Source organism: Rhodamnia argentea, chromosome 1 (assembly GCF_020921035.1).
Source record: "Rhodamnia argentea isolate NSW1041297 chromosome 1, ASM2092103v1, whole genome shotgun sequence".
Lineage (NCBI taxonomy): Eukaryota > Viridiplantae > Streptophyta > Magnoliopsida > Myrtales > Myrtaceae > Rhodamnia > Rhodamnia argentea.
Window position 1 is genome coordinate 4,420,241 of NC_063150.1, and position 12,223 is coordinate 4,432,463.

Sequence of the window (12,223 nt, forward strand, 5' to 3'; positions counted from 1 at the left end):
TTATAAAGTTTGTAATCTATCCCCTCATTATAGATAAGGTTTAACTTAGCCTACGCCGTCCAATTCCATATTAGACTAATTAAGAAATTGCATATCTTTTTTTTTTTAATCAAACCAATTGATAATCACAATAACAATTAATAAAAAGCCCAAATAAGAAATAAATCTTAGAAACATAGCCATCTTCTCCGTCTGTACCAGCATATGTGGGTTGAAAAAGTTTATTTCTGTTTAGTCGAGAAATCTGGGAATGCGAGGCCAATATCAGTCGGAGCTCAAAGCTAATCACTCTCCTAATTGGGTGGTGATGAAAAAGTTAGAAAAATAGAGGAAACCTGTTTTGGTTCATCTAAACATTTGGGTCGATAAGTTTTAAGTCTTTCCGTGATCTTCATTGGCTGCACTGAGATTGTACTTCCACCCGACCAAAACAGAGGGCGGATGAATCAGAATGTTGTGCCGAAGCCATGCATGCTCCAAAATGATAAAAATGGATTGTGAAAGACATGACTCTGTTGAGTCACGACCAACAGTGTTATCAGTCTTTAATGGGTGTATGGTATATCTACAACGATACTAGGAAAAGAAGCGATTGTTGCCTTGAATCAACAGGAGATGATGGTGATCCGAAGCCAAGAAGGTAAGTGCAAGCCACGGCACTTGTTCAGGCCCGAGGCACAGTAAGTACTAGACCACAAGCTGCCATTTATAATTAGAGCAAAGACGGCAAGGATAAACTATCCAGCTCGATGACTCTATTGGAGGCTCCATAAATCTTTACTGTCGGTTCATGAGTCTTAAATTTCAAAGTTGCAGGAGTTGAGCATAGAGTTGACGATGTTGGAGTGGGTGTCGAACTTGACTTGATTATGCGGAATCTCCGAAAGCAACACTTTCCGCTTGTCAAACACTGCATATATAGATGAACAAAAAAGTACGAATATTTTCGTGACCAACTTAAAATGCAAGTACTATAGCAAGATAAAATGAGCAAATCTTACCACAAATAATTACTAATAGAAGGCTTATTCTAAATGTCTAGTAATCCTTCTTCAACTTGTGGTCCGATCGATACAGTGCTCCATCTAGTTCAATCCATAGAGGCCGAGAAAAATAATTATTGAATTTTTCATCGAAAAACCACTCAATTCTTCCATCTTGCACATGATATATTCCCACCTCCTTGCCTTCATTATCCCGATAAGGGACATCTTTGGTGAAGTAAATACAGTTCGCCTTGATAGCCTGTTGGTTCTCATCAACTTGTACTGAAAAGGAAGAGCTAAAACCCACGAAGAGGGACGCGTTCCCCATGCTTTCGAGCTCCGTCCACTTTCTAGCCTCTAAATCAATGGAGAAAACCCGGAATCCTTTGGTTCCACCGTCTAGTTGTGCCAATCGTGCAACCAGCAACAAACGGCCCGCCGACTCCACCAAATACTGATGCACGCAAAACTCTAAGTGATCTCGAAATTCGAGAGGCTTCTTTATTATAACTTGAGCTGTTGGAGCTGGTCCACCCGCATCACACACTACTATATCGTCTGCCCCGTTAAGCACAACGAACTTGCCCTTATAATGTATGGCATCAAGAACGATGACATTATGAACTTGATCGGCCGGCCAAGTCAACACTTTCCACTCCTCAGTGCCGGGTTTCCATAAGCCTAGTCTTTTAGAGTACACGTATATGAGCATGACGATGACCATATAGTTAGGAGATGAAGCGGGGCTTGCAGACAAGACAAATTTCGTGTACCTGGTTTCTGGTTCATAATATTGGGGATCCCAATCGAAGAGTTTGTTCACACTAGGAAGCTTAATGATGTCGCGATTGGCAGGACGTGACAGGGGATTCAACATGTGGATTTGCAAGTCCAAGCCAATGGTGAAGATCCAACCCCGCGAAGACAAGCACCTCTTCCCTTTCACTTCCGGCAATACGACTTTGTGAATTCGCGAACTGAAGAGGCTGTAGAACTCAGCCCACTCGCTCTTGGTACTCCTATTGTCCGCGAGCATCAACCATGGGACATGGAACCTCTTTTCTGATGCGGCAACAAGCCATGTCGAGCACACGGATCGGAATGCGAACCAGTCCTCTAGAGGAAGTTGTCTTGAGCACAGTTCTAGCAGCTCTGGGAGGAGATCGGCCCAATTCTTGGCCATTGTTGATTCACGGATCGAGAGAAAGCAGAAAATCGGCGGGTTGTGCAGGGGGAGAGAAGGAGGATTTATATTGATGCAGAATCCCCCAGGGGGAGATAGAAAATCAGATTACAAATAGAAATCCAAATCCTAACAAAAAAAAGGAAATAGAGTGCTTGTTTGAATTACGTTTATCGGATTACAAATATCTTCAAGGGATTTGAGTAACCGACAATATAACAGTATGACGGTGCAATCTAGTGGAAAAAAAATATTTAGCAATCATAACGAGACCCACCTTTGATGTTATACCTAGCATTCTACCATTACAATGTCATGTTGTCATGCTAGCAGGACCATATATAATGTTCAAAATAGACTAGTGAGGGGTATTTCGTTGAACCAAAAGAGGCAACCAAACAATGTAATTCTTTTTGGTGTCATAAAAAGGCGAAATTTGCAAGCAGAGGGACATTTTGAGTAAAAGTGAGAAAATCGTGAAAAAAAAAAAAGTTTGTTTATGGACTTTTTTTTTATAAACAATATGCTTTTGAATTTAATATGAAAAATTGAATAAATATGGTCGAATAGGCTGACACATTTTACCAAAAATATTAGATTCGATGATTTTCTTTAAAAAAGAAGAAGAAGAGATAAAGCAGAAAAAACTAAAAAAAATGATAACATAATAATAGCACCATACGTGTAAAAATGGCTTTAACCGGAGAGGTGGCAAACTTTGATATGGTGCTAGAATTAATACAAGTGGACGTTGATCATGATACCGAAGTTTTGATAATCTATGCATTGTAATAGAAGATGCTAATATCTAATGATGATTATCCTTTGATTTTCCTACTTTCTCAAAGAAAAAATCTCATTCAATTGTCGATGCATATACAAAATTCTAAAAGAGTAGCCAGAGTTTAATCAAGAAGCATACGTGAATGATTGAAGTGATTAAGTTGAATAAGTAAGTGCTATGTCGTAGAAAACTGATAATAACGCAAAACTTTGGACTAAAAACGTCCCCATTTTCTTCGCAAGTTTTATGTAATTCGACACCAAAGGTGTCAAACTTTCGCGCTATCAATCCTTTTGCTAGTAGATTTGATATCATTCTATATTCTGATTGCTCCATGATGTAAAGGTATACTCAGCATGGCGGAGGGGATGGGAATATACCACATGGAAGATGGAAGAATTGAGTCTTCGTTTTCCTTTTTATGGAAAATCTTATGATCATTTTTGTCCACCGCTATGGATCAAACCAAATTTTTGATGTAGCTGCGAGGTTTGTTGCACTACATCAATGGGCCAAGTTCAAGTAGGATTGCTAAACAATTTGAAGTAGCCTTCTATTAGCAATTATTTATGGTGAGATTCGCTTATTTTATGTTGCTGTAAGACTCATACTTTAAGTTGGTACAGAAATGTTCATGCTTTGTGTTGCTTTTGGAAATTGCGTCTAATTTTGTTCTTCTCGATATGCTTTGTATCTTTGAACCTCTATCCTAATGGTAAAAAAAAAAGGCAAAAAGCCACCCAAAATCCTAAGCAACGCTCAACGCGAAAAATTTATCCTGAACTTTTTTTATGACGCAAAAAATTCCAAACTTGTACTAGCGTGACACGTTTACCCCAAACTTTTTCTTGTGATACCGAGAACCCTAAATTTATATCCGCGTGGCTCATTTACCTCAAAATTTGGGGTAAATGTGTCATTCGGTTTTGAAATTTTTGGCGTTGCAAAAATAATAGGAGTAAATGTGTCACGCATGTATAAGTTTGAGGTTTTCAGTGTCAGAAAATATTTTTTGGATAAATGTAGTTTACACTATACATAGTTAAGGATATTTTGTGATTTTTTCCCTAAAACAAATATAATCAAGTCAATTCGAGTTGACGAAGCACAACAAGTTCGACTCCGTTCGAGTATCCCGAGCTCACTACTCATTTCAGCATATGCTTTGTGAACTACTTCCTTGATGGATATGATAAGATTCAGTTGTTGCAGGGATCTTGATGCATATGTTTGGGCAGTTCGCCATTTCGCCAAGTCTTTTTGCATCCTCAGTTGTCCGTTGGGTGTCATAAGCAAGGATGGGTGAAACCTCAATGGAGACGTAGCCATCTTCTCCTTCTGTATCGGCATAAATGGGTTGAAAGAGTTGATTTCTGTTTTGTGGGGAAATCTGGGAATGCGAGGCCAATATCAGTCGAAGCTCGAAGCTAATCACTCTGCTAATTGGGTGGTGATGACAGAGTTAGTAAAATAGAGAAACCTGTTTTGGTTCATCTAAACATTTTGGTCAGTAAGTCTTTCTGCGGACTTCATTGGCTGCACTGAGATTATACTTCCACCCGACCAAAACTGAGGGCGGATGGATCATAATGTTGTGAGGAAGCCGTGCACGTTCCAAATGATAAAAACAGATTGTGAACGACACGGCTCGATTGAGTCACGACGAACTGTCTTGTCGGTTGTTAATGGGTGTATGGTGTATCTAAAACCATACTAAGAGAAGAAGCGATTGTCGCATTGAACCATCAAGAGATGATGGTCATCCGAACCCAGGAAGGTAAGTGCGGACCACGGCCGTTGATCACGCTGAGGCACAGAAAGTTCCAGACCAGAAGTAGAGAGCAAACGCGGGCGAGGATCAACTATCCAGCTCGATGTCTCTATTGAAGCCTCAATAAATCTTACAACCGTTGTTCATGAGTCTTAAATTTCAAAGTTGCCTTTGTTCGCATTTGGGATGGCATTCAAATAAATCTTATAACCGTCGGTTCATGAATCTTAAATTTCAAAGTTTCCTTTGTTCGCATCCCAATGGCATTCGATTTTATGGAGGAGTCAGAGGATTTATCATGAAATTGAAGCCAATACAATGTACACTTATGCGGCAAAATGTGATGAACCATCTTCATATTTTCTTTCAAATTGGCCCTCTGTCGTTGGCTCCGGTCATAAGCGGGTAGTAGCAGAAAGAAAGTGTATTGCTTGCCGGTATCATCGGGACTATTGGCCGTATTGATCATGGCATGCTAGGAAAAAGAGGAGACTGCGAACATTTTCCAAGAAGAGTTAATGTCCAGTGTAGAATATGAAATATCAACACAAGTTCATGATGTGACCTTGCAGAATGCAAGGTTACAAGAGAGAAAATTGGCGTTAGGAAATTTTGGTTGTGGCGTTGTTTTCCCTCAATCTCACTCTTGCAATGGTTGTTTCATGTTGCATATATGAATTCACGTACTTCAATTGTTCAATCGAGTTTGAGCTGAGTATTGGAGTCGAGGATGTTCGATTGGAGTCGAACTTGACTTGGATTACTATTCGGATAACATTTAGTGAGGACACAATGGAGTATGCACAATCTCCAAAAGCAACATTCGCCGATTGTCATACGTTGCATGGAAAGATGAACAAAATACGCGAATTTTCGTGATCAAACTTAAAATACGAGAACTATGGCAATATGAAATAAGCAAATCTTACCACAAATAATTACTAATAGAAGGCTACTTCTAAATGTCTAGCAATCCTACTTGAACTTGTGGTCCGATCGATATAGTGCTGCATCTAGTTCAATCCATAGAGGCGGAGAAAAATCAATATAAATCTTTTCATCAAAAAATGGTTCGATTTTTCCATCTTTCATGTGATATATTCCCACCTCCTTGCCTTCAGTATCCCTATGAGGGAGATATTCGGTAAAGTAAATACAGTTCGGCTTGATGGCGTGCCTGTTCTCATCAACTTGTACCGAAAAGGAAGAGTTAAAACCCACGAAGAGGGATGCGTTCTCCAAGCTCTCGAGCTCCGTCCACTTTCTAGCCTCTAAATCAATGGCGAAAACCCGGAATCCGCTGGTTGCACCATCTTGTTGTGCCAATCTTGCAACTAGCAAGAGACGGCCCGCCAACTCCACCAGATACATCTGGCAAAACTCGAAGTGATCTCGAAATTCCAAAGGCTTCTTTAGTATAACTTGAGCTGTTGGATCTGGTCTATCAACATCACACACTAATATCTCATCTAACCAGTCAACTGCAAAGAATTGCCCCTTATAATATATGACATCAAGAACTGGATCGCCCAGCCAAGTCAACTCTTTCCACTCCTCACTGCCAGGTTTCCATAAGCCTAGTCGTTTAGAGTTCAAGTATGTGACCATGACCATGTAGTTTGGAGATGAAGCGGGGCTTGCCGACAAGACAAATTTCGCGTACCTGGTTTCTGGTTCATAATCTTCGGGATCCCAGGAGGAGAATTCGTGCACACTAGGGAGCTTAATGATGCCGTCGCAATAGCGACTGACGGCACGTGACAGGGGATTCAGCATGTGTACTTGCGAGCCCATGTCAATGGTGAAGATCCAACCCCGCGAAGACAAGCACCTCTTCTCCTTCGCATTCGGCATGACAACTTTGTGAATTCGCGAACTGAAGAGGCTGTAGAACTCGGCCCACTCGGTATTGGTCCTCCTATCGTCCGCGAAGATATCGTCCGCGATCATCAACCATGGCACATTGAACCTCTCTTCGAATGCGGCAGCACGCCATGTTGAGCACACGGATCGGAATGCGAACCAGTCCTCCAGAAGAAGTTGTCTTGAGCACAGTTCCAGCAGCTCTGGGAGGAGATCGGCCCAATTCTTGGCCATTGTTGATTCACGGATCGAGAGAAAGCAGAAAATCGGCGGGTTGTTTTGGGGGAGAGAGGGGGAGGATTTATATGATGCAGAATTCCACAAGGGGAGATAGAAAATCAGATTACAAATCGAAATCCAAATCCTAACAAGAAATGGAAATTGAGTGCTTGTTTGGATTATGTTTACCAGATTGCAAATATCTTCGGATGTACAACATGCAAAACAGACAAGTGAGAGGCATTTCGTTGACCGAATAAACTGAATTGACACAATTATAAAATGTTTAGAATTAAATTGATACAAAAAAAAGAGTTTGGGATTGAGTTGATACAAATACAAAAGGTTTAGGACTGAATTAACAAAAGGCTTAGGATCGAATTAGCAAAAATGCAATAGGTTTAGGACTTTTTTAATCATTTTCCCAACATTTTAAGTAAAATTGAGAAAATTTTGAAAAAAAAAAGTCTGTTTATGGATTTTTTAAATAAAAAATATGCTTTTGAATTTAATATGAAAAAATTAAATTAATATGAGGCCGACACATTTTACCAAAAAAGATTAGATTTGATGATTTTCGTTTGAAAAGAAAAAGGATAAAGCAGAAAAAAAAAACTCAAAATAAACTAACATAATAATAGTACACATGTGTAGCAATGGCTTAACCTAAACATGACCGGTTCGGCCGAACCGTCGGTTCCTGTTCAGGAACCGGCCCTTGAAGAGGCCAGTTCGGGTTCCGGTTCAGAATCGCCGGTTCCCGAGCCCAACGGCTCTTTCCCCTCGGGCCTCCCCCGCTTTTGTTTTTAAACGGGTCGGAACCGGCGGTTCCGAGCCAATCAACGGGCCGGTTCCGGGCCCATGGTTCCATTTGGCCATGTCTAGCTTAACCCATATAGGTGGCAAACTTTGATACAGTGCTAGAATTAATACAAGTGGGCGTATATAACACTTGATTCTTTAAATTAAAAACCTTATTTGATGCATCACTCGATTCACAAATGGAAAATATTAAAGAAATGATTCCATTTGTTTGGCGTTTGTTAAGTCTCATTAGATGTACTTTTATAATTGAAAATCCACTATTTGAAATAAATGACTTTATTAAAATGTATAATTTTTTCGCTTTTGAGGTGCCTTGGAAATTGTTATTATCACTTTTAAGCAGACGTGTCAATATGGGTCGAGGACCTATATTTTAACCCATATTCAATAAAATGGGTCAAATATGGGTTAGTTAAGGTCTAATAAATAGTCGGTATGAATTTTAAGTCTAATTATATGGTGGGTAAAGCTATCAATATTTAACCTACATTTATGAAAGTGTGTCAAATATGGGTAGCATTAGAATTAAGATATGGGTTATGTATGGGTTTAAAAAAGAAAACCCCAAACAATATGGGATTTATTTGGGTCTTTTACAAACCTATTTTCCACCCATTTTTAACCCATTTCGGCCTATCGCCTGCCGTTTCCCAAGCACCAACTTGTAAATGAGCCTCAACTCAAGTATATTAGTTCATCTTTTTTATTTTTCTAATTTTAACTTTTTATAAGTAAAAAAAGAAATAAAAATAAAAAATGTTCTGCACTGTTGTTGCCGCCGCTGCCGACCTCGTCCCATCGCCACTGACTACGGCCCACCACCGACAACAAGAAGGCGAAGAAGGCCCCCATTGAGAAGAAGCCGCTGGCCAAGAAGCTGCCAAAGGAGGCCAGGTCGGCTTACAAGAAGAAGAAGAGGGTGAAGAGGTGCGTGGAGACATACAATATCTAAATCTTCAAGTTGCTCAAGCAGTTCCGCTCGGACATCGGCATCTCCACTCGGGTAGTATATGACCCATATTTATGGTGGGTAGAGCTATCAATATGGATTAAAAACCTATATTTTAACCTACATTTATGAAAGTGGGTCAAATATGGGTCACATTAGAATTAAGGCAAGGGAATATACAACATGGAAGATGGAAGAATTGAGTCGTTTTCTTATGGAAAATCTTGTGATCGTTTTTCTCCGCCTCCATGGATTGAAGCAAGTTTTTGGATGGGCATGATAGATTCTGTTGTTGCAGGTATCTTGATGCATATTTTTGGGCGGTTCGCCATTTCACCAAGTCCTTTTGCATCCTCAATTGTCCGTTGGGTATCATAAGCAAGGATGGGTGAAACCTCAATGGAGGCATAGCCATCTTCTCCGTCTATATCAGCATATACGGATCACTTAAGCAACTGGGGTATAAAGTTCATGGAGTCGAACACACCATCAGGTTTTAGTTACCTTTCCTCACAAGTTCCCACTTATTTGACAAATTATAGAGCAAGTATTTTAGCTTATGGGAACAGAAATGGAGCTTAAAGCCTTTACCCAGCTCCTTACCGGAATTGCAGGTGATAAGCATATGATGACAACATAGAACTTTCATAAATCTGCAGCCATACAACATGCATAGTTAGTGAAGCAAACTGCAATGTCAGTGGCTTCAACAGCTCAAGTTATATATACTAGTTTGGGCCGGATTAGAAGTTACACCTCTCATTCCGCTAGCAATCAGTGGAATAAAAAAGAAGTGACTGCAGAACATTTTCCCAAGAAATTCTATGCTTCATAAGCGGATCGAGTAATATACTGTGTAGCTTGTAAATCATTAGGGATTTGAAAAGATGATAGTGTAACAGTATAACGGTGCGATTTCAATCATAAGTGTTATGAATAGCAAAAAAAAACATATAGCAATTGTGATGGGATCCACCTCTGATCTAATGAATAGCAATTCACCGTCTATTATCATATTGTCATGCTAGCAAGACTCAAATCATTATGCATCAAATATCAACACAAGTTCACGATGTAACCTTGCAGAGGGGAAGGTTACAAAAGAGAAAATTAGGAAATTTTGGAAATGGCATTATTTCCCTTGCTCTTACTCCTCCGATGGCTGTTTCATGTTGCATATGTGAATCCTGTGCTTTACACATCAATTATCGAGCTTCAGTTGACTATAGAGTCGACGATGTTGGAGTATAGCTTGTAAATCATTATAATTAGGATAACATTTAGTGAGTATGCAATCTCCAAAAGCGACACTTTCTACTTGTCAAACACTACATATAAAGATGAACAAAAAAGTACGAATATTTTCTTCACCAACTTAAAATACAAGTACTATAGCAAGATAAAATAAGCAAATCTCACCACAAATAATTACTAATAGAAGGCTAATTCTAAATGTCTAGCAATCCTTCTTCAACTTGTGGTCCGATCTATCTCGTGCTCATCTAGTTCAATCCATAGAGGCCGAGAAGAATGCTTATAAAATTTTTCATCAAAAAGCCACTCAATTCTTTCATCTTACACGTCATATATTCCCACATCCTTGCCTTCATTACCTTGATAAGGGACATCTTTGGTAAAGTAAATACGGTTCGGTTTGATAGCCTGCCGGTTCTCATCAACTTGTACCGAAAAGGAAGAGCTAAAACCCACGAAGAGGGACGTGCTCCCCATGCCCTCGAGCTCCGTCCACTTTCTAGCCTCCAAATCAATGGCGAAAACCCGGAATCCTTTGGTTCCACCATCTAGTTGTGCCAATCGTGCAACCAGCAACAAACGGCCAGCCGACTCCACCAAATATAGCTGCACGAAAAACGCTAAGTGATCTCGAAATTCCAGAGGCTTCTTTAGTATAACTTGAACCGTTGGATCTGATCCATCCGCATCACACGCTAATATATCACCTGACCGGTTAACTGCAACGACCTTCCCCTTACAATATATGACATCAAGAACAGGATCGCCCTGCCAAGTCAACACTTTCCACTCCTTAGTGCCCTGTTTCCATAAGCCTAGTCGTTCAGAGTACAAGCATGTGAGCATGACCATGACCATATAGTTTGGAGATGAAGCGGGGCTTGCGGATAACACAAATTTTTGCGTGTACCGAGTTGCTGCTTTATGATATTGGGGATTCCAATCGAAGAGTTTGTTCATATTAGGGAGCTTAACGATGCCGCGACTGGCGGCACGGGACAAGGGATTCAACATGTGGACTTGCATGTCCATACCAATGGTGAAGATCCAACCCCGCGAAGCCAAGCCCCTCTTCCCTTTCGCTTCCGGCAATACTAACTTTGTGAATTCTTGAACTGACGAGGCTGTGGAACTCAACCCACTCGGTGTTGGTCCTCCTATCGTCCGCGATCATCAACCATGGGACATCGAACCTCTCTTCGAATGCCGCAGCACGCCATGTTGGGCACAAGGATCGGAATGCGAACCAGTCCTCTAGAAGAAGCCATCTTGAGCACAGTTCTAGCAACTCCGGGGAGGAGATCGGCCCACTTCTCGGCCATTGTTGATTCACGGATTGAGAGAAAGCAGAAAATGGGCTGGTTGTGCAGAGACAGAGAGAAGGATTTATACGATGCAGAATTCCACAAGGGGAGATAGAAAATCAGATTACAAATAGAAATCCAAATCCTAACAGAAAAAGGAAATAGAGTGCTTGTTTGGATATACGGTGTTCAAAATAGACAAGTGAGGGATATTTGGTCGAGCGAAAAGAGGCAACCAAACAATGTAATTCATTTTGGTGACATAAAAAGGAGAATTTTGCAAGCAGACGGATATTTTGAGTAAAAGTGAGAAAATCGCAAAAAAAAAAAGAGATATATATATATATATTTCTTATAGACAATATGCTTTGGAATTTCGCCAGATCCGGGCTAGGGTCTTTGCGCGCCCACCGGCCAAGGGCGAGGCGACCCTCGCCAGTATAGAGAAAAAGTATAGAAAACAAAGGGAAAGAAAAAAGGAAAAAAATAAAAATAAAGATAGAAAAAATATGGAAATATTATTAGAAATTGTCAAGCGCCAGCACTAGTCGTGCCACATACGACGGTCGGCGTCCGCATTAGTAATTTTCAACCAAAATTGGCTGGAATGGACTCAACTAGCAAAATTAAAAGATTTAGAACTGAATTGGCAAATGTATAATAAATTTAAGACTTTTGGACAATTTTCCCAAGGATAATTTCCTTAAATTCCTGTATTACCTTGTACATTATGCATAAAGAAAACAATTGTGCCAGAACTAAATAATTACACAATTTAATCGGATGGATTTGGATTGTCATCCGAATCTATATTTTTCAAGTAAGTTTCTTTCTATAGTACACACAAAGTCGAGTAGGTCAAGTTTTATTTAAATTGTCAACATGAGCGTCAATCATGCCACGTAAAACAATCGATGTCCACGTAATGATTTCCGATCAAAATTGATCGAATGAACTCAATTGGAAAAATCTATAGGTTTATGATTGAATTGACAAAAATATTGTTAATGACTTTTTGGATATTTTTCGGGAGCATAATTTCCTTAAATTCCTATACTACCATGTACTGTGTATGCACGAAGAAA

General features: G+C 39.9%; 3 protein-coding genes across 3 annotated transcripts; all 3 read right to left on the minus strand.

The window, feature by feature from the left end:
• Window positions 1-1,038: 1,038 nt before the first annotated feature.
• Window positions 1,039-2,169, minus strand: LOC115731010 (F-box protein At2g26160-like). Its single transcript, XM_030661622.1, has one exon. The coding sequence runs from the start codon at window positions 2,167-2,169 to the stop codon at window positions 1,039-1,041; it is 1,131 nt and encodes a 376-aa protein (XP_030517482.1).
• A 3,530-nt stretch (window positions 2,170-5,699) lies between these two features.
• On the minus strand, window positions 5,700-6,821 carry LOC115731005 (putative F-box protein At5g55150). The gene has a single exon (XM_030661617.2). It carries the CDS (start codon window positions 6,819-6,821, stop codon window positions 5,700-5,702), a length of 1,122 nt encoding a protein of 373 aa, XP_030517477.2.
• A 3,334-nt stretch (window positions 6,822-10,155) lies between these two features.
• LOC115731009 (F-box protein At2g26160-like) lies at window positions 10,156-11,156 on the minus strand. The gene is made up of 2 exons (XM_030661621.1): window positions 11,028-11,156; window positions 10,156-10,635 (listed from the first exon to the last, which is right to left on the minus strand). Exons 1-2 carry the CDS (start codon window positions 11,154-11,156, stop codon window positions 10,156-10,158), a joined length of 609 nt encoding a protein of 202 aa, XP_030517481.1.
• Between the last annotated feature and the right edge of the window lie 1,067 nt (window positions 11,157-12,223).

Coding starts and splice junctions, on each gene's coding strand:
- LOC115731009 (XM_030661621.1), bottom strand. CDS start 11,156: ATGGCCGAGAAGTGGGCCGATCTCCTCCCCGGAGTTGCTAGAACTGTG. Junction 10,636..11,027: donor GCTGCGGCATTCGAAGAGAG/GTTCGATGTCCC, acceptor TTATGGAAACAG/GGCACTAAGGAGTGGAAAGT.
- LOC115731005 (XM_030661617.2), bottom strand. CDS start 6,821: ATGGCCAAGAATTGGGCCGATCTCCTCCCAGAGCTGCTGGAACTGTGC.
- LOC115731010 (XM_030661622.1), bottom strand. CDS start 2,169: ATGGCCAAGAATTGGGCCGATCTCCTCCCAGAGCTGCTAGAACTGTGC.